Consider the following 27,230-nt stretch of genomic DNA (forward strand, 5'->3'; position numbering starts at 1 on the left):
TCGTACTGAAAGATACCAATAAATCTAACCCTGTTCTGAGTGCTTCAGAATCTGTTTTTGCTTGTCGTATGTGTGATGAATTAAAATATTTTCTCTCTCTCCTGTCTGGCACTAAACATTTCGGATGGTGTTGTCCTGTAGTATCTGTGGATGTCTGGTGCACCATGTGGGATTCCACATTCTAGCTTGCTGGTTGCCTGACATGTAGCTGTCACAGTTGTACCCCAGTACTATGGTGCACACACCATGCAATAGAAACAACTCTTGGGCTCTAAACTGACCTAACTGAAACACTGAGGACAGCCTTCAGACCTTAGCTTGACCATCCATTTCTCTGTCTCTGACTGGGCTATTAAAATGAAACTTCCTTCAAACATTTGCAGGCATGGACACAAGAAAAAATTATTCATCACTATTCTGCATGATTCTGTAATGACTTTAACAACATTGGACCGACAATTATTGGTGAACGTTTCCCAAGTAATATAATCATTTCAGAAACTCATCACAGTTACCATTCTACCTTACACCCTAAATCATGTTATAGTTACCATTCCATCTTACACGCTGAGTTAGACTCTAGTTCCATTTCACCTTATACCTTAAATTACACTATAGTTACCATTCCATCTTAAATCCTACGTTACACTATGGTTACTATTTCATCTCATTCAGGAAGCTTGGTAAAGCTTTCATGTCCATCTGTGTTTAATGCTGGATTAGATGTTTTATCTTGGTGTAAGTTAATAGTCATTTTGTTGATTATTTTAAAGTGTCAGAAATAATTCATGTTGTGCTCAAGCACAAGCTGTTATCATTTCAAAAGATCACAGAGCTGTAGCAGTGAGAGCTGGGCACAGAGCTGTAGCAGTGAGAGCTGGGCACAGAGCTGTAGCAGTGAGAGCTGGGCACAGAGCTGTAGCAGTGAGAGCTGGGCACAAGACCAAGTTCAATTCCATTTCGCAATTTTAATTTTCCACCTCCTGTAATAGAAATCTACGAGTTGGAGCAGGGGGAGAGCAGACAACCCCTGGATCCGGCTCTGCCATGTAATAAGATCATATGATTTGACTGACCTCCACTCCACATCCCAGCCTGCTGCCGGTAACCTTTCACCCCTTGCTCATCGGGGATCTATCCGTCCCTGCCTGAGGAACACTCGGAGGCTCTGCTTCCACCATTGATGGAGCTCCAAAGACTCACAACCCTCTGAGAGGGGAAAAGTAGACCCACCTCAGTCTTGCATGTATGACCCCTTACACTTAAACACTGGTTGTTAGTTCCAGGCTCTCATCCGGACACATCCTCTCCACATCCATCCTGTCAGGAATCCTAATGCTGATGCAGTCTTCAAATGTGTCTGAGCCCTGTAAGTATGTGATAGGATCCTGCGTAAGCCCTGGCGAGTACTCACTCTGATTCTCTGCGGTTTGCAGCTCATCATCTGGAAAATCTTTGCAGTGGACTGATTCACATTCAACCAGTGTAAGTTCTACGACTCTACCCCAATCACTTCCAACGTTGTCCCTTTTCAGCCCCCTGATCCCATGCGACTATAGACTGCAGCTGGGCTTGGGGTTGGTGCAGGAATGCACTGTTTGGAAGTTTGGAGGGGTGGGGTGAGAGGTTCAGACAGTTATACAGTGCGGACGCAGGCCCCTTCAGCCCAACTCAGGTCCAGCTGAAGGGTCTTGACCTGAAATGTCGCCTGTCCATTTCCCTCCACAGATGCTGCCCGACCCGCTGAGTTCCTCCAGCAGATTGATTTTTCATGCCAGGTTCCAGCAGCTGTGGTCTTGTGTCACTATCTTTTTTTCCATAACTATTTTGAAACTAATGGAGCTATGGTCACTGGTCCCTAAGTGTTCCCCCACTGCCCAGCCTCATTGCCCAACAGGAGATCCAGTATTGCCCCTTCTCCAGTGGAGCCATCTACATATTGCTTGAGAAAACTTTCCTGGACACACTTAACCAATTCTGCCCCATCTAATCCCTTGCACTCTGGCAGTCCCAGGCAATTTGAGGGAAGTGAAAATCACTTACTATTACCAGCTCATTATTCCTACAGCTGTCTGCGATTTCCCTACATATTTGCTCCTCTACTTCCTATTGGAGGGTCTGTAATGCAGTCGGATCAAAGTGATCACTCCCTTCTTATTTCTAACTTCTGCCCAGAGATCCCCACTGGAAATCCTTCAGGAATATCCCCTCTGTACTGGTGTGATGTTCTCGCTAATCAAAAATGCAACTCCCCCTCCTCTCTTACCCCCACCTCTACCCCCTCTGTGGCACCTGTACCCGGAGCACCGAGCCCCTCCCTCAGCCACGTTTCTGGAACAGCTACAATGTCCCAGTCCCGTGTACCCGTCACAACCTAAGTTCATCTCCCTCGCCCGTCAGGCTTCGTATGTTAAAGTAAGTGCAGCTTAGTCCATCAGACCTTCCTCACTCCCTGTCCTGCTCCTGCCTTCCCTGCCCACTGAACTGGCTTGCTTTACCTTCTATATTTGCCTCAAGTGTCCCATCTGCCACACCCCCCTGCCAGATGATTTTGAACCCTCCAGAGCAGCTCCAGCAAATCCCTCTGCCAGGATATTGGTCACCCTCCAGTTCAGGTGCAACCCGTCCCTCTTGTAGAGGTCACCCCTGCTCCAGAACAGAATCCAATGGTCAAAGGACCTGAATCACTCCCTCCGACACCAGCCCCTCAGCCGAACATTCATCTGCCCTGTCCTCCTACTCCTACTCCCACTAGTGTGTAGCACTGGGAGTAATCCAGAGATTACAACCCCTGACATCCTGCTTTTTAACTTGCTGCCTCCCTACTCACTCTACAGGACCTCACCCCTATTTCTACGTTTTTTGTCGGTACCAATATGTACAATGACCTCAGGCTGCTCCCCCTCGCCCCTGAGAATGTTCTGCAACCGCTCAGAGGCATCCTTGACCCCCGGCACCCGGGAGGCAACTCACCGTCCTGGAGTCTCATTCGTGATCACAGAACCTCCTGTCTATCCCCCAAACTGCTGAGTGTCCTACCACTGCCGCTCTCGGTAATGCGTATTATTAAATATTAGTCTGAGGTCAACAGGAGAAGACGTTGTGAGGGAAGAGATTCATTACAAGATCACAAGACAAAGGAACAGAAATAGGCCTTTCGGCCCATCGAGTCTGCTCCATGAGCTAAACTAAAACTATTCCAATCTAGCCCTAATTTCCGGCCTTATCCCCATATCTCTTGATACCCTGACTAATTAGATACCTATCAATCTCCTCCTTAAACGCCCCCAGTGTTCGGGCCTCCACAGCTGTATGTGGCAATGAATTCCATAATTTCACCACCCTCTGACTAAAGAAATTTCTCCTCATCTGTTTTAAACGGTACCCTCTAATTTTAAGACTGTGCCCTCTGGTCCTGGACTGACCCCCCAAGGGAAACTAATCATCCCTGGCAGATTGATTCTTGTGTGGCAACAGTGAGCGGCATTTTGTGTTGTTGCCTGACCATTCTGAATGGTGCTCTTACCATACCCTGAGGAGAACCAGAACCGTTTTTAGTCTTCCACGATGCAGGGCAGACCACGAGGTGCTTTGTGTGAAGTGCTGCTGACCGGTGCTGTGCTTAAAGACCAGTCTACGGTGTGAGTATTTTGATTGTAATTACGGACTGGATGGAAGTAACAGGGGCAGATTCTTGTAACAATGGAAGTATCGGCTTTGCCGTGTCACTATGCAATAAAATGATCACATACACAGCGAGGTTCACGGGAGCACGTTTATTTTTCATCGTAAATTTGCAAATGCCACAGCCTGTCAGGAAACACAAACCCAGGTCTGTTCACGCCTGCCTCTCCTGGTGCATTAGAATGATTCGGTTATCCTTAATTGTGCGTTGCCGTTACTGGGTGGATGCTCCGCATGGCTCACTGCACCTCTGCCGTGTACTTATAGTGCAAAGCACCAACGTCTTCCTGAGACACTTTAATCCATCCATTTTCTCGCATGTGGTACACTGTGAAACAACGCAGATGCAGTTAGTATTTAGCTGTATACACCTGATACAGGTGACCCTCTGCATCACAGCTGTTCAGGTAACAGAAACTTGCCCTTATAGAATTTACAAACCACTACCAATAAATGTGGTATAAAATACAGAATAAACATTTGCTCTTCTGAAATCTGTGCAAACAAAGTGAATAAAATAAACACAAAATGGAACGTTTCACTCACTTTTCTTGACACGTGCGTGGATGACACAGCCTAGAGTTATGGTAAATTGCAATACAGACCATCTCCTAAGAACACAGCCCCATCTCACCCTTCATCCCCACTTCCCTGTGACACAGGGGTTACCTTGTGGATTTCTTTTCCTTCTAACCTGCAACTTTGGTTTGAAAGGTTCACACACAGGGATGTTGTACAAGTGTCCTGTCTGTGAGCAGGTTTCAGACAGACCGTGTTGTGGAAAGACCAGGGGCAAACGGTAATTCAGTGAGAGGAATTCACACACTTCATGCTCAGTCTTCCTCTCCCCCCTCAGCCTTTCCATCCCACTCACCCCTGCCCTCGCACACTGATTCTCCCTGTGCCGGGCACGCGGAGAGGGAGAACAGGGAGCGAGAGGTGCACCTGGGCTGCGATCAGTATGGGGGAAGATGGTTATCTGGTGGGCTGCTGGTGGAGGTTTCAGGGTGATTGTGGGTCCTGTCAGTGAGGGGTGGGCTGGTGGGCTTGCTCTCAGGCTAGATGGGACCGTGCCTCCCCCAGCCCCACCCTCCACACACCTCTGTCATTGCTGAGTGCCCCCCCCCCCGTTCACTGCCGGGACCCCCTGCACCACTAGACAACACCGTGGTTGGTAGAAAGTGTTCTGAAAACATAGAAGTAGTATCATTCCGGTTTATGCCGAGGGCTCCCCAGAAACATCCCCCCACTGACTTTTGAAAATTACTGCTGGTAATTAAAAGTCCATCCTACTTTTCGACATGTCTGCTCCTTGCCCACAACATGAACAGAGGGATCTTGGGGTCCAAGTCCATAGCTCCCTGAAAGCTGCCACACAGGTTGTTAGGGATGCATATGGCATGGCAAGGCGTACGGCATGTTTGCCTTTATTAGTTGAGGCAATGAATTCAAGAGTCAGGAGGTTATGCTGCAGCTTTATACAACTAGTTCAGCTGCATCTGGAGTATTGGGTTCAGTTCTGGTCGCCCCGTTACAGGAAGGATGTGGAGGCTTTGGAGAGGATGCAGAAGAGGTTCACCAGGATGCTGCCTGGATTAGAGGGCATGTGCTATGGGAGGAGGTTGGACAAACTTGGGTTGTTTTCTCTGGAGCGGTGGAAGCTGAGGGGAGACCTGATAGATGTTTATAAGACTGTGAGAGGCACAGATAGAGTAGACAGCCAGTATCTGTTTCCCAGGGTCGAAATGTCCAACACCAGAGGGTGTACATTTACGGTGAGGGGAGTGAATTCAAAGGAGATGTGAGGAGGCTGGGTGCCTGAAATGTGCTGCCAGGGGTGGGGGTGGAGGCAGATACCACGGAGGGGTTTAAGAGGCTCTTAGACAGGCACATGGATGCGCAGAGAACTGAGAGATACAGACTGTGTAAGCAGAAGGGATTCGTTTAGTTGGGCCTTTAATTACCAGTCTAATTAGGTCAGCACAACATGGTGGGCAGTAGGGCCTGTTCCTGTGCTGTATTGTTCTGTGCTCCTTGCTCCGTGTAACCCGGCTGTGGTTTCCCGAAATTACCCAACCACTCAGGTCGGCCCAGGTTAAATCGCGGTTCCACAGAAGGGTTGAGCGCTGGAGGTTTCAAAAACAATGGAACAGGAGAGGAGCTGATGTTTTGCTGGTCATTTCCTGCAGTCCCTGGGATGCGGAATGACCGGTCGGGCGGATCTGTACAGTTAGAGTAACTCCAGCAGTAATATTATGGGTGTGTGTGTGGGGGGTGAGAGGGAGGGTGTGTGAGGGAGAGGGTGTGATGGTGTATGGGGGAGGGTGTGAGGGTGTGTGTGTACTGGGGGGGGGGTGAGAATGTCTGTTCGGGGGTGGGTTTGAGGGAGAGGCTGTGACGGTGTGTGGGAGAGGGTGTGGGGGAATGGGTGAGGGTGTGTGGGTGTGGGTGGAGGGTGTGTGGGTGTGAGGAGGAGGGTGTGTGGGTGTGGGGTGTGTGGGTTTGAGGTGGAGGGTGTGTGAGGGGGAGGGTGTGAGGGTGTGTGGGTGAAGGTGTGTGGGGAAGTGTGGGCGAGGGTGTGTGGGTGTTGGGGGGATGGTGTGAGGGTGTATGGTGGCTGGTGCGAGGGTGTGTTTGGGAGGGTTTAAGGGTGTGTGGGCGAGAGTGTGTGGGGGAGGGTGTGTGGGGGAGGATGTGTGAGGGGGAGAGTGTGTGAGGGGGAGGGTGTGAGGGTCTGTTTGGGAGGATTTGAGGGTGTGTGGGTGTGAGGAGGAGGGTGTGTGGGGGAGGGTGTGTGAGGGGGAGGGTGTGAGGGTCTGTTTGGGAGGGTTTGAGGGTGTGTGGGGAAGTGTGGGCGAGGGTGTGTGGGTGTTGGGGGGAGGGTGTGAGGGTGTATGGTGGCTGGTGCGAGGGTGTGTTTGGGAGGGTTTAAGGGTGTGAGGGTGAGAGTGTGTGGGGGAGGGTGTGTGGGGGAGGTGTGTAGGTGTTGGAGGGAGGGTGTGAGGGAAGTGGGTCGGGGTGGAGAGAGGGTGAGGGACAGATGAGGTGAAGAATTCCTTCATTGTGTACAGGAGAACTCTGGGCCAAGGAGGAAGGTGGTGCATTTAGCACAGGGTGAAGCTGATTAGGGGTGGTGATCAGAATGTAATCAGCCTGTGGAAAGGGAGGAACGAAGGTCAACAGTGAGAGTATCCAACCGGAGGAGAGTCAGTGTCTGTGGTGTGAGGAGGGACCGAGCAGGAGGGGTGGAAAATGGGGAATGAGCACTGGCTCGTATCCACGGTTGTCCAGAAGGCAAGTGTACCGGCAACCAGGAGAGGAAGTTCTCCTTGGGTGACGAGGCAAACAGAGATTAAAATAGACAGAGAATATTTTATGCCAAATGCCAGGTACAAGGTAGAGAACAGAGGGAAAGCGGAGAGGGCAGGATGAAGGGCAGAGGAAGATTAACAGCCGGTTAGAAGTGAATGCAAGGGTCTTTTTATGGACAGATATTGAAGGAGTTCAGGGGCCAGTAGATCCAAGAAGGGTTGTGGAACAAGGTGCTGAGGTACGAATGAGTGTTTCATCCGGACCAGAGAGAGGATGAAGTTAGTGTTGCAGCAAGGAGGAGAGGCATTGGGGGGGGGTGGAAACTGAAAGGAAGTGACATCACTCAAAGTTAACCAGTGTTCCGGTCCAGCCGGGATGAATCCAGGTTACTGAGGGAGACGGAGGAGATCAGACCATAGTCTCGGATGTGTGAGTGATGCCGGAGGACTGGAGGGTTGCAAACGTCACAGCTCGGTTTGAAAATGGTGAGGAGAACCCTGATAGGGATTAGGGTACCAGTGGTGCTGGGAAAACTGCTGGGGGCGTTTGTCACGGGACAACCGGTGTAGATTTGTCTGGGCAAACGATGTCTCACTGGCCTGTTGTAAGTGATGAAGATGGTGCAGCGGACTGTCAAAAAACACAATAAGGGACCACATTTTGGTATCGGCAACAACTTGGTGACAACACGGTAGCGTAGCGGTGAGCGCGAGGCTATTACAGTGCCAGCGATCGGGGTTCGATTCCCATCACTGTCTGTAAGGAGTTTGTACGTTCTCCCCGTGTCTGCGGGGGTTTCCTCCGGGTGCTCCGGTTTCCTCCCACATTCCAAAGACGTATATGGGTGGGTTAATTTGGGTTTTAAAACAAAAAGGGCAGCGCGGACTCGTTGGGCGGGAAGGGCCTGTTACTACGCTGTAAATAAAAAAAACTTAAAAAAAATCAAAACATTTACCAAGGGATAGAGGGAAGGGCAGTGTGGAAATTGGGAACACCAGTTTAGAGTTCTCATACTGATCAACCTGTCCTTCAACCCCACGCACTTTCTCTAGATCAAAGGTGTCAGGACGCCCTGCCTACCTGAGGTGCTACCCCAACCCCCTCCCTCAGCTCTTGTCCCGGTACATCAACAACTGCATCGGTGCTGTTTCCTGCACTCACCCAGAACCTGAAACCTTCATTGCTTTTGCTGCCAATTTCCACCCTGCTTTCAGCTTCACGTGATCTCCTCCCGAGCCTTTCTGTCTCCACCTCAGGGGACAGACTGGCCACAGACATCAATAACCAGCCCGCAACCTCCCACAGCCATCTGGCAATCGTTCCTCCTCCCGGCCTGCTGTACAGACTCCATTCCATCCTCCCTGTCCCTCCATCTCCGTCAAATTTGCTCTGATGATTGGAGAGTCAGCAGAGATGCCTCTAAGGTGACTTCCTTCTTCCTGAACCCTGGCTTTGCCTCTACCATCGTGGACAGAGCTCTGAACCACGTCTCAGCTTTGTCCCACACACCTCCCGGACAGAGCAATTCCCTGGTTCCTCCCTTCCACCCACCAGCCTCTGGATTCAATGGATCTTCCTGTACAATTTCCACCAGCTCCAACAAGATTCTACACCAGGTTTCTCAGCATTTCGAAGGGATCACTCTCTCCACAGTTCCCTGGTCCAGTCCTCTGTCCCCACCAACTGCTGCCTGTCTTTATGGCACATCCCCAGCATCCACAGGTGAAGCAACACCCGCCCTTTCAAATCCTTCCTTCCCACCACCCAGGGACCCAAAACCCCCCCCCGTCCAGCTGAAGCAGCGACTCACTCCAGTGTACAACGTTTGGTGTTCACGGTGTGGTCTCCCCTCCAGCGCAGAAACCAAGTGGGTGATCATGGTGGGGAGCAGCTGCACACAGGCCGCAGAAGTGACCCTGCTGCCACTTTAATTCCCCACCCTCACTCCCACTCTGACCCAGCGGTCTCTGCCATAAGGAACAGGAGCAGGATGAGGCCATCCGGCCCGTCGAGCCTGCTCCGCCATTCAACAAGATCATGGCTGATCTGGCCGTGGACCCAGCTCCTCCTACCTGCCTTTTCCCCATTACCCTTAATTCCCCGACTATGCAAAAATCTATCTAACTGTGCCTTAAATATATTTAATGAGGGAGCCTCTACTGCTTCCCTGGGCAGAGAATTCCACAGATTCACTACTCTATGGGAAAAGCAGATCCTCCTCATCTCCATCCCAAATCTACTCCCCCGAATCTTGACGCTATGTCCCCTAGTTCTAGTCTCACCTACCAGTGGAAACAACCTTCCTGCCTCGATCTTATCTCTCCCTTTCATATCCCTCCTGCACTGTCCCCGTGGGGCCAAACACCCGCCTGAGGAACAGCTCACCCCCCCAGACACACTGCAGCCTTCGGAGCTCAGTATTGGATTTCAGATAACTTGCTCCTTCTCTCTGTACCAGGACTGGCCATTTCTGCTGTAAGTCATTCGTCTACGACATGGGCTCAGTTTTACTCTCTCCATCAGTACGTTCTGACCTGCTATTTGCAACACATCACCCTCTGACAGTTCCATTAAATCCCTACAGAAATCCTGGCCTCACCCTGCCACCGATATGCCCTTTCCTCTCTTATCTGCTCTGCAACTTAAAACTAGTTTGTTTTCTCTCTTTCTCAGTTCCCACAAAGAGTCTTTGACCTGAAGTATTAACTGTTTCAACTGCTGCCTGACCTGCTGAGTGTTTTGTCTGGGATCAGGGAAGACTTATTTCAGAGGGAGGCCAAACAAATAACATATATGTAGCATCTTTCCAAAGCAAAAGCATCCCCAGGAAAGTATTCAGAGGAACACTTTAACCTTCAGAAGGTGACGTGAGGGCAGGTGACCAAATGCTTGATGCAACCATGCAGCCTTAAGAAACATGCCACGAGAGGGAGAGGTTCAGAGGGAAGGGCGGGGTTTACCGCCCCACCTCCAGTGGTGGACGGAAGGCTGAAAATGAGCAGGAGGCCTGAAGTGGAGAAACCGACATGTTGGGGAGTTCGTCTGACAGATGGAGGCTGGAGATAGGGAGGGACGGAGCCACAGAGAGGCAGGAAGCGTAAAATGGTGGCTTTGCTTCACGGGAGACCTGCAGCACGGGGGTGAAGGGGAAACGGGACGGTGTTACAGCGGACAGGAGCTGTGGAAGGCCTTACGTTTACAAGAGCAGAACGAGGGACGGGCAGCACAGGGAGTGGGAAGCAGAGGCAGAGGATGGGATGGGATTGAGGGGCATTGTCTTCCAGAGGCCAGGGGCCACATTGTCTCCTTCCAGCCTGACCATTTCATGTTCCCCTCAGTGATTCGCATCAGGTAACAAACAGCAAAATACTGTGCTCACTGTTGACTGTGCCTCCTGAGTAAGCATCTCGATGGGTGGCGTGGTAGATAGCTCGCTGTGCCAGGTCATAGGCCTCCTGAACGGACAGATCATATCTGTACCCACTGTCCATGACACCGTATGCATAACTGCAGCCCGATCCAGTGGAGAACATGTTGCCAGACAGCCTCAGCGCATTGTCATCCACGTAGTACAGGCCCGGCCCCTGCAAAACAAGGGGAGAACGAAAACAAGCAGATTCCAGTCAAACTCTGCTACCAGTGGAGCCCCTGTTGTAAGGTCTGGTCCGAGCAGTGAATGGAGGTTACTGTTACAGTCTCTCCCCCTCCAGTCACCTTCGTCACAGACCCGGGCAAGATTACAAGTCCTGCTCAGAGTTCCTCGGTCGTGAATGTCACAGTGGGTGTGCCAGGTTCTCTGTGCTGGAACCTCTGCTCCTGTGCTTGGTGCAGTGTTCAGTAAATCTCTGGCTGGTCTGGCCTGGCCTGGCCCGTCCCCATTGTTCTGCCCCAGTAATCTCCTCCGACAGTCTGGGTTTGGCAGAATTGTTTAACTCACTGGGCTGTGGTCAGAGGCGCACTGTGCGAATGGGACTCAGAGCAGTGACAAGATCCTGAAGGGAGTTGGGATCATTCTTGAGTGTAAGAGTTGGCAGGCCATGGGCCTCTTTCTTTTGTATAAAACATTTATTAGTTAAAAGGACTACAAATATCAAATGTACACATCTAATACAGAAAGGATCATCTAATCAACTACATAACTTCAGAAATTATTGTAAACTGACACCCACGAGAGCACACATACGTCACTACGTCCGGTACCATAACACTCAATATTTCATATCAAAATCGTATTGGTATCATCCACGACGCACGCGATCTCTTGAAGAGCCCACCGAGCGTGGAACTCAGTAAGGGTGCCTGCAGAGATCAGTACTGCCCCTTTTTTTTGTACAAAACGTTTATTCGTTAAAAACACTACAAAAAAACAACCAACAGCAAACATGCTACATCTACTACAGAAAGAAACAACCCAGCCAAAACCAATACCCGTGCAACACTACGCCCGCAACCGCAATGCACAACACTTCAGATCAAAATAGCATCCCTCTCGTCCACGACACACACGATCCCCTGAGGGGCCCACCGAGCGCGGAACTCGGCCACCATGGGCCTCTTCCAGCAGCTGGACAGACAAGGTTAACCTCTTCTGCTTTTAATACTCTGCTTTTGATCAATCTCTCTCCTGTCTCAGTCACTAATCTCTGTCCCCTCCTGGCACCATTGCTTTTTTATTCCTGCTTCTGGAGAATGCTTCACTGTTTTGATTTATTACTTTGGTAATTTCCTAATTCCTATCTGTCGCTGGAATTGTGTAACTCCGTTTTGAATCCCTTTGTGTAATGTGTGTAATACACAACAGGAGCAGGAGTGGCCTCCTTCTCCAGCATTCACCAAAATCATGGCTGATATCCGACCTTGCACCATTTTCCTGCTCTATCCCCATATCCCTTGAGTCCCTCAATATTCCGGAATCTATCCATCGGTGTTTTGAATAAGTGCAGTGCCCGAGTCTCCACATCCTCCGAGCAGAGAATTCCAAAGGCGCACTGCCCTCTGAGGGGAGAAATTTCTCCCCGTCTCAGTGCCAAACCCTTACTCTGAGACTGACCCCTGGCCCGAGACACCGCATCCTCTCTGCATCCAGCCTTTTCAGCCCTGTGAGTATTTTGTAAGTTTCACAGAACGGCACAGCACAGGAACAGGCCCTTCGGCCCACAATGTCTGCACTGAACATAACACAATTAAACTGAATCTCTTCTGCCTGTATATGATCCATATCCCTCCGTTACCTGCAGATTCATGTATCTTTCTGACAGCCTCTTAAATGCCTCTGTGTATGTGTCTCCACCCAGTTGCCCCACACATCCCCTTTCAACTTTCCCCCTATCACCTTGAATGCGTGTCCTCCGGTACTTGACATTTTTATGCTGGGAGAAAGATTCTGACTATCCAGCCTATCTCTGCCTCTCATAATCATAAAAACCCCTATCAGATCTCCCCTCAGCCTCCGCCACTCCAGAGAGAACAACCCAAGTTTGTCCAGCCTCTCCTGATAGCTCATGCCCTCTAATCCAGGCAGCATCCCGGTGAACCTCTGCTGCGCCCTCTCCAAAGCCCCCCACACCCTTCCTATAATGGGACGACCAGAATTGCACACAGGTGCGGCCTGACGGCTGGTAGGTCTTGTGATGTCAATGATTTCCCATCTCATTCTTCTAAACTCTGGAGAACACAATCCCAGACAACTCAATCTCTCCTCATTCGGTAAACCCGCCATCCATGGAACCAGCCTGGTGAACCTTTGCTGACTCCCTCTGTGCCAAGTACATCGTTCCTTAGGGAAGGAGACCAGAACCGTCCACAATACTCCAGGTGTTGCGTCAATAAGGCCCCGTGTAATGTGGTAAGACACCTTTACTCCAGCACTCAAGTCTCCTCATGATAATGGCCAATGCTCCTGCTGTCCTGATCACTTGCTGCACTTGTATGTCAGTTTTCAGTGACTGTGTACAAGGCCACGCCGGTTCCTTTAAACATCAACAATTCCCAATAACTCACCGTTTATAAAACACTCCACTTTCCTGTTCTGTGCACCAGTGCGGACAACTTCAGGGTTTCACAGTATATTGCACCGGTCACTCCACGTCCACATCCCCCCGAAGCCTCTTTACATCCCACTCCCCACTCACCGTCCCACCCACGTTAGCATCACTGATTCATTCCCTCTTGTTGTAGCCTCCTCCGTGCCTGCCTCTTTCCTCACCCTCGATCATCCCCTCCATGGCTACTTATCTGAGAATCTCACGCACTTTCGGTTTGTCCTTTCTCTCGGCAGAATGTTTTTTCCCTCGGCACAGTTGAGCAGTGTTTAAGAGTTTCCCTCTGTTGCTCTCCATTGCCGTTTGCTGATATCATCGCTCATTTTATCTTCCCAGGTTCTATTCTCAGCTCTTCAACGTCGGCTTTTCTTTAACCCATTAACCTGTTTTTGTCAGAGTTTTGTCACAACAATAGAGGACACAAGGGTGACAAGAGCAGGTTAAAAGGATATTATGGTCTTTATTGCCCAAATATCCCTCTCAGTGTCACGTAAATCCCCGCTAACCATCTGTCTGTGACACATCTCCTCTCCTGAACATGTGCTTTCATAGAACATAGAACAGTACAGCACAACACAGGCCCTTCGGCCCACAATGTTGTGCTGAGCTTTAAACCTCCCTAAGACTATCTAACCCCTTCCTCCCACGTATCCCTCTATCTTAAAATCCTCCATATGCTTATCTAACAATCTCTTGAACTTGACCAACGTATCAGCCTCCACCACCACCCCAGGCAGCGCATTCCATGCCCCAACCACTCTCTGGGTAAAAAACCTCCCTCTTGAACTTCCCACCCATTACCTTAAAGCCATGCCCTCTTGTATTGAGCATTGGTGCCCTGGGAAAGAGGCGCTGGCTGTCTACTCTATCTATTAATATTTTGTATACCTCGATCATGTCTCCCCTCATCCTCCTTCTCTCCAAAGAGAAAAGCCCTAGCTCCCTTAGTCTCTCATAATCCATACTCTCTAATCCAGGCAGCATCCTGGTAAATCACCTCTGCACCAGTTCCAACACCTCCACATCCTTCCTATAATGAGGCGACCAGAATTGGACACAGTACTCCAGGTGTGGTCTAACCAGAGTTTTGTAGAGCTGCATCATTACCTCGCGGCTCTTAAACTTGAGCACACGACCTATGAAAGCTGACATCCCATAAACTTTCTTAACTACCCTATCCACCTGTGTGGCAACTTTCAGTGATCTGTGGATATGAACCCCCAGATCCCTCTGCTCCTCCACACTGCCCAGAATCCTGCCATTTACCTTGTACTCCGCCTTGGAGTTAGTCCTTCCAAAGTGTACCACCTCACACTTCCCTCTGGAGTGTGGTTATATTCTGGCTGAAATTGTCCAGAAATCCCTTTTAAGCATCAGACTGTCTCCAACTCACACTGTAGTTCAAAGACTCTACACAGGAGACACCTCCTGAAGGTGTGTTTGCTCACAGCAGCCTCATTGTCTGCAAACTCCCACTTACTGCGGTCCAAACACACCACATGCCCTGCGGATCTTAGATGAGTTCTGTTTTACTGATTTAATTTGGCAAAATTTTTTAGTTAGCAATCATTTACAGCTAATACCTTAACCTAAACCACCACACTTTCCTAGTTTCAATCACTTGAGTTCGGAGAAAAATCTATGAAACAATACCGATCAGCTATCCTAAAGTATAAACGTACCTCTGCTTTGTCCCACTTTCACAAATCCCTTCACCCACCAAAACCCTGCATGTTTTTTTTACTGTGCAGAAGCTAACACTCCTTGAAAGTCACTCCCTGTGTCAGTGACCCCACAGCTTGCACTGACGTGGGCAGAGAACGTCAGCAGAACCTTCACAGGAACAGGCCTGGATGAGAAGCGTTAATGAGAACAGCAAAACCGAGCAAACCCTCAGATACTTTCGCAGGATGGACAATCCTGACATAAACCTACATCCCTGATAGATCCTTTCATTGACAACGGAAACACACCTTCAGAATTAACAAACTTACAGGTAAGGTAAGTGTCCCTAGACCTCTGGCATCACCCAACGCTGTGCAATGTTTAATGCCGAGGTCTTGTTGATCTGGAAGCATTGTTAACCACTTTGCCAAAAAGACATAATGATGATGAATGAGGTTTATATACGACATTTGCAGCACCTCACACAGGTTAAACTAACACACTTTGTATTTCCCAGCAAGTTTGTTCCCCATGGTCTCAGTAGAACCAGACAATGATACAACACACGAGGCCATTTGGCCCATTGTGGCTGAACTGCTCCACCAGTCCCACTTCCTGCCCTTTGCCCATAATTATCCTTGCGTGTTTGCTTGACATCTCTGGTAGGAAAATTGTCTTAGAGTGACGCCTCGATATCCCAGCCCCTCGCCCCATCCCTCACGTACCTTGCTGTCCCAGCCACAGATCATGGTGCCCATTGACAGCCCCATGCCTTTATACTCTGACACCATGTTAGCCAGGAGCTTGGAGGCAGCAGACACCGAGATGCGTTTCTTGTTCCGTAATTTATATATCCTACAAAATACCGGATTCAGAAAATTATAGCAAATGAACATAATGAAATGTTCAGGTGACATTAATTGCTGCAAAGTAAATCAACATCTAAGCATGAAATAATGGAAACACTTGGAACAGTATCCTGTCACACTTAGTGATGTGAATCAAGGTCTAGGTTCAGTTACCTGCACTGTTTGGCCAGCATTCTCTCCCAGAAGACACAGTCTGCAGCACTGCCTGACATCGTACCCAGCAGGTAGGGGTTAATCTCAATCACCTTCTTGAATGCCTGAGTGCCTAAACAGAATAGTATAATTACGTCATTATTAGGTATGGGTGTGAATTTATTTGTGCACCTGTTGTATGTCCACAATACATGAGTGGTTCACAGAGTCACAGAGAAGTACAGCACAGAAACAAGTCCTGGTCCTTGCTGACCAAGATGCTCATTTAAGCTTTTCCCATTTCCCTGCATTTGGCTCATATCGCTCTGAACTTTCCTATCCATGTACCTGTCCGAGTACCTGTTAAGGTTCAGGCATGCCGGTGTGTTAACGTGTGTATGTGCCGATAGTCATAGAGTTACACGGCCTGGAAACAGGCCTTTGGCCCAGCTCGCCCATGACCCGTGTCAGCATGTCTGTGTGCACATAGGTAGCAACGCACATGCATGGACTGTCTGCGTAGTTGTGTGGGGCTACGTGGGTATACAAGAGTCTAGTACAGTGCAGAGCCAGGCCATTCGGTCCACAGCATCCATGCTACCCATTTCACCGATCCACACCCATCCCATTTACTGATCTCAGGTCCGTAGCCTTGGTGATTCAAGTACTTGTCTGGATGCTCCTTGTGACGGCCTCCACCTCCTCAGGCAGTGTGTTCCAGAATCCAAGCATCCTCTGTGTGAAACGTCCCCCTCTATGTGTCCTCTTAGACACCCACCATGAAAAGAAGATTTTTACTACCTAGCCTCTCCATTCCCTCATAATTGTACGTACCTCTGCCGTGTCCCCCCTCAGCTTTCCCCCCTCCAGGGAAGACAAACTCAGCCTGTCCAGTCTCTCCTTATAACTGTAATGGTGACACCCTGGTGAACCTCCCCTGCACGGTCTCCTGTGCAACCACATCCGTTCCACAGTGTGGAGACCAGAACTGTACACAGTGCTCCGAGTGTGGCCTCACCAGTGATTTGTGAAGTTGCAACATGTTATGTTCTCTGCCACAGCTGATGAAGGCAAACATCCCATTTGTCTTCTTCACCACCTTATCCAACTGCGATGCCATTTTCAGGGATCTACGGATCTTTACAAGGTCCCTCTGTTCATCAACACTCCCCGGGGCTCTTCCATTCGCTGTGTACGTAATCCCTTTGTTTGCCTCCAAAAATACATCACTTCCTATTTGTCAGGATTAAGTTCCTCCTGCCGTAGCCCCACTCAGCTGTGCAACTGATCTACTGTATATCCTGCTCTCGCCTTAGACAACCCTCCTCACTATCTATAACCCTACCAACCTTTGTATCACCTACAAACTTACTAATCACAACTTTTAGACGTGAAGATATATCACAAACGTCAAGGGTCCGAGCACTGATCCCTGTGGTACACCATTGGTCACAGGCTTCCAATCAGAGACCAAGCCATCTGTGCAGGATGGGAAAGACGTAGCAGGTTGCAGGCCTATTGCAGGCAAATGGCACAAGGATAGATAAGCACCAAGGTCGGCATGGATGGGATGGGCCCAAGTTTCTGCACTGTACCTCTCTATGATTCTAAAAGCAACACCCCGCCACCACCCTCTGCCTCCTATCTGCAAGCCAACTTTGGATTCAATTAGCCAGCCTGCCTTGGATCCCATGGGCTCCAACCTATAGAGGAGATGTCAGGGGTGCGTTTTTTACTCAGAGAGTGGTGAGTGCGGGGAATGAGCTGCCGGCAACGGTGGTGGAGGCGGATACGATAGGGTCTTTCAAGAGACTGTTAGATCGGTACATGGAGCTGAGTAAAATAGAGGGCTATGGGTAAGCCTAGTAATTTCTGAGGCAGGGACATGCTTGGCACAGCTTTGTGGGCCGAAGGGCCTGAATTGTGCTGTAGGTTTTCTATGTTTCTATGTTTCTATGTTCCGCATCATGTTTCGTTTGTGTATGTAAGTGGGCATGATTGCGCATGCATGTTTATGTCTATGCATCTCTATCTCTGCATACCTTTCTCTGTGTGTGCTTGTCTGTGTATGTCTGTGTACATGGAGTCACACAGCACGGAAACTTGCTAGCTCACCTTGGCTCCCATATGCCTTAGCTTGCCAGACCAGCCTACCATGTGGGACCTTGTCAAACACCCTGCTAAAGTCCATGTGGACAATATCTACCACAATCCCCTCAACAATTTGCTTCGTTACTTCCTCAAAAAACTCAATCCAATTCGTGAGACGCAATTTTCCACTCACAAAGCCATGCTGACTATCCCTAATCAGACCCTATCTCTCCAAGTGAATATAAATCCTGTCCCTTAAAATTTTCTCCGCTGATTTCCCTACCACTGACGTAAGGCTAACTGGCCTGTAGTTACATGACTTATCCGTGATGCCCATTTTAAATAAGGGAAAATCGCTAGCCACCCTCCCGTCTTCTGGTACATAAGCTGTGGTTTACAAAGATGCAAAAATCTTGGTCTATGCCTGAGCTGTCTCCTTCCCATAGAATTCTGGGATAGATCCCACCCAGCCCTGGGCATTCAGCAACCCTTCTGAATTCCAAGACAGCTGAGACCTCCACCTTCACAATCCTCTCCAGCTCCAGCCGATCAATGTATCCTTCCCCGAACACATTGTCCTATGTAGATAGACCCACAAGAGGAGAGGCTGTGCTTGATTTGATATTGGGAAATGAACCTGGTCAGGTGTCAGATCTCTCAGTGGGTGAACATTTTGGTGATAGTGATCATAATTCTATCTCCTTTACGTTAGCACTAGAGAGGGATAGGAACAGACAGACTAGAAAGGTGTTTACTTGGAGTAAAGGGAATTATGAGGCTCTCAGGCAAGAAATTGGAAGATTAAATTGGGAACAGATGTACAGAAGAAATGTGGCAAACATCCAGGGGATATTTGTGTGGAGCTCTGCACAGACATGTTCCGATGAGACAGGGGAGTCATGATAAGATACAGGAACTGTGGTGTACGAAGGCTATAATAAATCTAGTCAAAAGGAAAAGAAAAGCATACAAAAGGTACAGAGAGCTCGGTAATGTTAGAGATCTGGAGGAGTACAAGGCTAAAAGGAAGGAACCTAAGAAAGAGATTAGGAGAGCCAGAAGGGGACATGAGAAGGCCTTGGCGGGCAGGATTAAGGAAAACCCCAAGGCGTTCTACAAGTATGTGAAGAGTAAGAGGATGAGATGTGAAAGGATAGGGCCTATCAAGTGCAGCAGTGGGAAAGTGTGTACGGATCCATAAGAAATAGCGGAGGTACTTAATGAATACTTTACGTCAGTATTCACCACGGAAAATATCTGGGGGATTGTAGTGGGGACTTGCAGCAGCCTGAAAAGCTTGAGCATGTAGATATTAGAAAAGAGGTGGTGCTGAAACTTTTGGAAAGCATCAAGTTAGATAAGTCGCCGGGACCAGATGAGATGTACCCCAGGTTACTGTGGGAGGTGAGGGAGGAGACTGCGGAACTTGTGACGATGATCTTTGTGTCATCAATGGAGACGGGAGAGGTTCCGGAAGATTGGAGGGTTGCGGATGTTGTTCCCTTATTCAAGAAGGGGAGTAGGGATAGCCCAGGAAATTATAGACCGGTGAGTCTTACCTCAGTGGTTGGTAAGCTGATGGAGAAGATCCTGAGAGGCAGGATTTATGAACATTTGGAGAGGTATAATATGATTAGGAATAGTCAGCATGGCTTTGTCAAGGGCAGTTCCTGCCTTATGAGCCTGATTGAATTTTTTGAGGATGTGACTAAGCACATCAATGAAGGGAGAGCAGTAGATGTAGTGTATATGGATTTCAGTAAGGCGTTTGATAAGGTACCCCATGCGAGGCTTATGGAGAAGGTGAGGAGACATGGGATCCAAGGGGACATTGCAGTGTGGGTCCAGAACTGGCTGGCCCACAGAAGGCAAAGAGTGGTTGTTGAAGGGTCATATTCTGAGTGGAGGTTGGTGACCAGTGGTGTACCTCAGGGATCTGTACTGGGACCCTTACTATTTGTGATTTTTATAAACGACCTGGATGAGGAAGTGGAGGGGTGGGTTAGTAAGTTTGCGGATGACACAGAGGTTGGGGGTGTTGTGGATAGTTTGGAGGACTGTCAGAGGTTACAGAGGGACATAGATAGGATGCAGAGTTGGGCTGAGAAGTGGCAGATGCAGTTCAACCCAGATAAGTGTGAAGTGGTTCATTTTGGTAGGTCAAATATGTTGGCGGAATATAGTATTAATGGTAGGACTCTTGGCAGTGCGGAGGATCAGAGGGATCTTGGGGTCCGAGTCCATAGGATGCTCAAAGCGGCTGCGCAGGTTGACTCTGTGGTTAAGAAGGCATACGGTGTATTGTCCTTCATCAATCGGGGAATTGAATTTAGGAGCCGAGAGGTATTGTTGCAGCTATATAGGTCCCTGGTCAGACCCCACTTGGAGTACTGTGCTCAGTTCTGGTTTCATCACCACAGGAAAGATGTGGAAGCCATAGAGAGGGTGCAGAGGAGATTTACAAGGATGCTGCCTGGAATGTGGAGCATGCCTTATGAAAGCAGGTTGAGGGGACTTGGGCTTTTCTCCTTGGAGAGATGGAGGATGAGGGGGTAATCATCTAGGACCCTGCCCACATCCCCTGGCTCTGCACACAGATTACCCATTTTTGCTGGCTACCCTCCTGCTCCATGTAGGGCTGCCCGGTGATGGCTGGTGAGGAAAATGCAAACAAATGTGCTTGGGGCATTGCACCCCAGGTGGGAGGTCAAGGAGCAGGGGGCTGCCTAACTTCACCACAGCACAGAACTCGCACGAAGCCTGGAGCTCAGGTTTCCAATCTTGACGAGGTGATATGGCCACAGCCACGGTGCCACATCGGTTGCTGGAGACCTTAGCTTCGCGTGCAGTGAGCCTGTCCATGGTTTGTGATCCAGGTTCAGAGGGGGCCTCCTGCTGGGCATTGCACAGAACGGCGGCCTGCCTCAAGCACATGGATTATGGGTCAGGAACAATAAACAAACTGCTGACAAACCCAGCGCGTCGGGCAGCATCTGTGGACGGAAATGGACAGTCGAAGTTTTGGGTCGAGACTCTTATGTCTCCAATTCTGTGAACATGGCAGCGGGGAGACATTCAGAAAACACAAGCTACATAAATGCATTTCTACCCTGTTATTTCTTCGAAAATGAATCTAACTTATCTGCCTAAATAAAACCAGGAATTGTGAGGAAAACGCAGCCAGTCGGGACACAACTGTTTCAGGCTTCAGGTCGAAGACCCGTTGCTCGTTGGGTGAGGGTCCGGCCTACCGTGGAGCCACAGGTGAACTTACTGACATAGGATCCGGATGATGCTCTGGAATCCACAGCAACCATGACCCCGTGCTGAAACTTAAAAGCCAGAGTGGTTGTTCCATGCTGCAGTTTGATCTGTACTTCCTCGTCACCTTCCACGTATGGTTCCAGGAACTTCACTGGCTAAAAAAAAGATTCACGTAGAGAAAATAAACAAATGGAGAACAACACTGCTGTACTGCAAGGACTGGTGCTGGGACCACTGCTGCTTTGTTATGTAGATTAAGATCAGAAATCTTCATCAACCACCTGTACATGGAAACACACAGCAAAATGCATCTTCTGTGTAGTGTTCTGGGGGCAGCCCGCAAGTGTCGCCACACTCCCGGCGCCAACATAGCATGCCCACAACTTCCTAACCAGCACATCTTTGGAATGTGGGAGGAAACCGGAGCACCCGGAGGAAACCCACGCAGACACGGGGAGAACGTACAAACTTCTTACAGACAGCGGCCGGAATTGAACCCTGGTCGCTGGCGCTGTAATAGCGTTACACTAACTGCTACACTACCGTGCCTGCCAAAAGCCTTAAAGACTTAGATGTGAACATAAGAGGGTATGATTTAGTATGTTTACAGATGAGACAAAAATTGGTGGTGTTGACAGTGAGGAGGGTTGTCTTGGGCACTGGATGTTATTGATCCGCTGGCAAGCTTTTTGGTATTGGTATTGGTTTATTATTGTCACTTGTACCGAGGTACAGTGAAAAACTTGTCTTACAAACCGATTGTACAGATCAATTCATTACACAGTGCATCGAGGTAGGACAGGGTAAAACAATAATAGAATACAGAGTAAAGAGTGACAATCACAGAGGAAGTGCAGTGCGGGTAGACAGTAAGGTGCAAGGTCACAACAAGGTGGATCATGAGGTCAAGAGTCCATCTCATCGTATAAGGGAACTGTTCAATAGTCTTATCACAGTGGGATAGAAGCTGTCCTTGAGCCTGGTGGTATGTGCCCTCAGGCTCCTGTATCTTCTACCTGATGGGAGAAGGGAGAAGAGAGAATGTCCCTGGTGGGTGGGGTCTTTGATTATGCTGGCTGCTTCACTGAGGTAGCAAGAAGTATAGACAGAGTCCATGGAGAGGAGGCCGGTTTCTGTGACGCGCTGGGCTGTGTCCACAACTCTCTGCAGTTTCTTGAGATCCCGGGCAGAGCAGTTGCCATCCCAAGCCGTGATGCATCCAGATAGGATGCTTTCTATGATGCATTGATAAAAGTTGGTGAGGGTCAAAGGAGACATGCTAAATTTCTTTAGCCTCCTGAGGAAGAGCAATGACAGATGGAGGTTAATCCTGACAAATGTGAGGTGATGCACTTTAGGAGTCAAATAAGGGTAGGACGTATACCATGAATGGCGGAGCCCTCGGGAGGATTGGGAAACAGAGGGACTTTGGTGTACAAGAGGCAGCACAGGTAGACAGAGTGGTGAAGGGGATGTCTGGGATTCTGGCCTTCCTTGGCTGGGCACAGAGTCGAAGAGCAGGGAGGTCTTGGTACAACTTTACAAAACTTTGGCTAGGCCACAGCTGGAATATGGTGCGCAGTTCTGGTCACCGCACTGTAGGAGGGACGTGATCACGCTGGAGAGGGTGCGGAGAGATCCACCAGGATGTTGTCTGGGATGGAACGTTTCAGCTGTGAGGAAGGACTCAATGGGCTGGGTTTGTTTTCCTTGGCGCAGGGAAGGCTGAAGGGGACTTGATGGAAGTGTGCAAAATGACGAGGGGTGCAGACAGGGAGGACAGGAAGAAACGGTTCTCCATGGCAGAGCTGTGTCTAAGGTAAGAAGGCACACGTTTAAGGTGAGGGGTGGGAAGGTTGGAGGGGATCTGAGGAATATTTTTTCCCCAGAGGGGGGTCGGAATGTGGAACGCACTGCCTGAGGGGGGTGCTGGAGGCAGACTCTCACAACGTTTGAGAAGCATTTGGATGAGCATTTGAACTACCGAGGCAGAGAAGGTACAGAGCCAGTGCTGGTGAGTGGGATCAGTGTGGATGGGTCGACATGGACCTGGGGACTGGAGGGCTGACTGGGTGCTGTAGGGCCTGGACCTTCATCAGTTCAGGTGATGAACTCAAATGTTAACCATATCAAGAAAGTTTTAATCAGTATTATTTTCTAAAACACTGCCCATTTGCTCTGGTCCTTGCAAGTGTTATGTTTGATGGGAAACAAAGGGGGAGAAACCCTCATAAAACTAGTGACCAAGGTACAAGAGACTGAATTCACTTCTGGTCCACCTGGTACAAGCCTCACAAGGGAGCAGGAGAACCCATTCGCACCCTGGGCCTGTTACTGTTAATGGTCAACAAACTATTCATCTTGGTGTCTCTGACAAGAAAGCTCTGAGCTAACAAAAATCCACCAGGCTGGGTTTTGACAAGTTCAGTTGCCCTCTCAAACAATGTCCCTCCCTCAGCTGCCTTCACAACTTGCAGTGGGAGAGCGTGCAGATCTCCGCTGTCCTGGTGGGACTAGACGTCTGGAGACATTATTCTTGCACAGCCTAGCTGTAAGTTTGAGGTTATTCCCTCTTGCTCTGGTCGTGGCACTGACGGTTCATTTTTCTGGAGCCTACAAGCAGTGGCAGGCTCAGCACCGATGTAATTCCCTCATCGAGTCAATCAGCACGGAAACAGGCCCTTCGGCCCAGCTGGTCCATGCCGACCACACTGGGCCCACTAGCCTGTGTTTGGCCCACATCCTTCCAAACCTTTCCTGATGTCAATCTCATTTCCTTAATGTTTTGCATTTAATTTAGCTTTCAATGGCTGTTTAATTGTGGAAATGAATTCTCTCTTTACTTATGTTTAGTTTTACATAATTACATAATTATGTTTAGTTTTAGTTTTGAAAAGTGTGTGAATAAAGGAGGAAAGGAAGGTATGTTCTGATTCAATGGGCATCTTCATGTAAATCTGCTTCCTAATTTTACAAATTGTATTATTGAATCTTACTGATTCTGAATATAAACAATTGAAATAAATGAGGTTGACAATGCAGAATTTACAGAAAGTTTGACCAAGTTGTGAAAGTTAAACTTTTATTGTGACCACAGTGAAATATAAAGAAAAGGAACAGGAGACCATTCAGCCCCTTGAGACTTTTCTAGCATTCACTGATCATGGCTGATCCAGTCTTGGCCTCAGCACCATTTCTCCCGCTCTCTCCCTGTAGTTTATCATGGATGGGGCAGGAGGGGGTGACGGGGTGGGTGGGGGGGGTGTGAGGGGGTGACGGGGTGGGTGGGGGGGGGTGTGAGGGGTTCACAGGGTGGGTGGGTGTGGATGAGGGCGTGACGGTGGGGGTGTGAGGGGCTGATGGTGTCGGTGCGTGAGGGGGTGATGGGGTGGGTGTGGGTGACGGGGTGGGTGGGTGTGGTTGAGGGGGTGACGGGATGGGTGCCTGAGCAATGTCCCCACTGCACTCGGGCAATGAAGGTGAGATCCTGAAATCACTTCAGCTGTCTCTGGAAATGAGGTATTTGAAGGTCAAGGCCTCTCACCTGGCTCAAAGCTCATGGTCTACTGGCCTGTGTTCTTTGGAGACCTGCATTACTGGGAGTAATGACCCTCAAGGCACTGGAGAGATATACCAACACTGTATACCAACCCCCCACCCACTGCAAAATCCCCCAAAATCCACCTGTAATATCTGAACCAACATCAGTGACCTCTCCCAGAGTGACCACAGTGTGCTCTCCCAGAGTGACCGCAGTGACCTCTCCCAGAGTGACACCAGTGTCCTCTCCCAGAGTGACCACAGAGACCTCTCCCAGACAGCAGTGTCCTCTCCCAAAGTGACCGCAGTGACCTCTCCCAGAGTGACCGGTGTCCTCTCCCAGAGTGACCACAGAGACCTCTCCCAGACAGCAGTGTCCTCTCCCAAAGTGACTGCAGTGACCTCTCCCAGAGTGACCGGTGTCCTCTCCCAGAGTGACACCAGTGTCCTCTCCCAGAGTGACACCAGTGACCTCTCCCAGACCAATGCCCCAGCACTCTGTTGGGCAGGACATGTTGCTCGGATGCCAACGCCAGACACATTATTCCATTCTCCAAGACCGGAGAGATTCCCAGGTGGGACAGAGGAAAAGATTCAAGGATGTACACAAAGGCTCCGTGAAGAAGTGCCCCATCCCCACTGACCCTCGGGAATCTCAGGCCCACGAGTGCTCAGAGTGCGGAAGGAGTGTGTGGCACGGGACCAAGAATTGGGAGGGCAGAGACCCCATTAACAGCAGAAGGAGTGCCCTACCTCAGAGACCACCCACCCGCCCCCTCAGACACCTCCTGCCCTACCCGTGCAAAGGTCTGCAAGTGTCTGCAAGGGTCTGCAAGTGGTACAAAGGCAGGGAAGATGCATGTCCAGAGAGATGTCTGTGTGCCAAGAGCAGAAACAGAGAGGAAGGCAGACAGAACGTTGGCCCTTATGTTGAAGAATAAATGTCTGGCTGCACTCTACATGTGGCTGGTGAGACCACTCCTGTAGGAGGGCGGTTGGTTTCGGTGCCCGTCCCCGAGGAACCATGTGCTGGTACACCGGGGGCAATACCGAGCGGGTTCTGCAGGTCGACTCCTGGGATGAAGGGGTTAACTGTGATGATTCATCGAACAGGCTGGGCCTGTAATCATTGGGATTTGGGGAAATGAGAGGTGACCTTCCTGAAGCACATGGTGTGTGGTCATGGGGGGGATGGACACCCAGGGGATGGTCACTGAAGGGTTGGTCACCCAGGAGTTGGTCACCGAGGGGGTGGTCACCCAGGAGTTGTCCCCTCCCAGTGGGGTATACGGAACCAGGGGGCAGACTCTCAGAATAAGGGGTCACCCACTTCAGGTGGAGTTGAGGAGAAATTTCAAATGCCAAGTGCGGGGGGGGGGTGAATATTTGGGATTCTTCTCCCCTCCCTCCCCCCCTCGGCTCCCCGCCCCGCCCCAGAGATTAGTGGAGGCAGAGTTTGTGGGAAATCAGCCATGATCTCAATGAATGGCGGGTAGGGTCAAGGGGCCGAATGGCCGTCTGTTCTTAAAAGCCATCGACCCCCCCCCCCCCCCCCCCCACATATCCACAAGTCTCTCTGAAACACACACACAGACAAATCCACAGCTCCCTCCCTCTCTCTCACACACACAACACGCACAGTTTCTGCGGGACACAAACGCACTGCAGTCTCTCATGTTCGCTCTCACCCTGTTGCACAGACTCCCCCAGCACAGACCCAGCCCAAGAAGCGGGCGCGGAGTGCATAGGACGAGCCAACACTGAGTACTCACATCCAGCCCCACCGGCACCGCCAGTTGCCCGGCCACGACCCCGAAACCCCCACGTTCACCCAGACACGGGCTCCTCGCTCCGAAAGGCGAGAAGTCCCGAGCCCAGTCCCGGAATCCGCAGACATCCACCAGCGCCATGTCCTCGGAGAGCTCTCGCCCCGCAAAACGCAAGTGAAACTAACTCTGGGACCGACACAGCGCAAAACATGGACTGGGGCCGAGGAACAGCGAACGGGGTTTGGGCCAGTGTCTGCGACACAGTCTGTGGGACTGGAGCAGAGTTTGGGGTACAGACCGGGACAGGGCATTGCGGTCTGTGATTGGGGTACAGTCCGTGATGGGGTAGTGGGGTCTCTGATTGGGATGTCATGTTACAGCTCATCCTTGGTGAGACTGTCCCTGGGACATTGTGTACAGTTCTGGTCATCATACAGGGTGGGGTTTGTGAAATGTGTCCAGGAAAGTTTCCTGGGTCAGCATATAGAGGGCCCTACTCCGGAGGGGGCAATACAGGACCTCCTCTTAGGGAACGAGGCAGGGCAAGTAACTGAATTGGCAGTCAGGGAGCACTTTGGCTCCAGTGACCATAATTCTATCAGTGATGGAAAAGGACAGGACGGGTCCACAGGTTCGGCTCCGAAACTGGAGCGGGGCTAATTTTTGGGGGAATGAGGCGGAGGTCGATTGGGAGAGCCTGTGTGAAGGGAAAGGGATGAATGGCAAGTGGGAGGCTTTGAACAGTGTGATATCAAGAGTGGAGGAGCAACATGTTCCTGTCAGGGTGGTGGGTGAACCTGGCAAGTGTAGGGAACTTGGCTGAGGAGAGATATTGAGGCTCTGGTCAAGGAGGAAGCGTACGT

At 50.0% G+C, this 27,230-nt stretch overlaps 2 protein-coding genes across 2 annotated transcripts in view; both read right to left on the bottom strand.

The window, feature by feature from the left end:
* The window catches only part of LOC127585911 (class I histocompatibility antigen, F10 alpha chain-like), a 603,397-nt gene that overhangs the window by 96,078 nt on the left and 480,089 nt on the right, over window positions 1-27,230 (bottom strand). The window lies entirely within an intron of this gene.
* Window positions 3,770-26,544, bottom strand: psmb8a (proteasome 20S subunit beta 8A). The gene is made up of 6 exons (XM_052043633.1): window positions 26,371-26,544; window positions 21,069-21,213; window positions 15,725-15,836; window positions 15,428-15,557; window positions 10,376-10,580; window positions 3,770-4,012 (listed from the first exon to the last, which is right to left on the bottom strand). Exons 1-6 carry the CDS (start codon window positions 26,506-26,508, stop codon window positions 3,924-3,926), a joined length of 819 nt encoding a protein of 272 aa, XP_051899593.1. The 5' UTR covers window positions 26,509-26,544; the 3' UTR covers window positions 3,770-3,923.

Source organism: Pristis pectinata, chromosome 34, assembly GCF_009764475.1.
Source record: "Pristis pectinata isolate sPriPec2 chromosome 34, sPriPec2.1.pri, whole genome shotgun sequence".
NCBI classification, from domain to species: Eukaryota; Metazoa; Chordata; class Chondrichthyes; order Rhinopristiformes; family Pristidae; genus Pristis; species Pristis pectinata.

Excerpts from the sequence above, each read along its gene's own strand:
- psmb8a (XM_052043633.1), bottom strand. The coding sequence starts at position 26,508 with ATGGCGCTGGTGGATGTCTGCGGATTCCGGGACTGGGCTCGGGACTTC. Across the intron at positions 15,837-21,068 it reads ATCATCCGGATCCTATGTCA|GCACTCAGGCATTCAAGAAG; the intron begins GTAAGTTCACCT and ends TATTCTGTTTAG. Across the intron at positions 4,013-10,375 it reads CTCAGGAGGCACAGTCAACA|TGTACCACATGCGAGAAAAT; the intron begins GTGAGCACAGTA and ends GTTGTTTCACAG.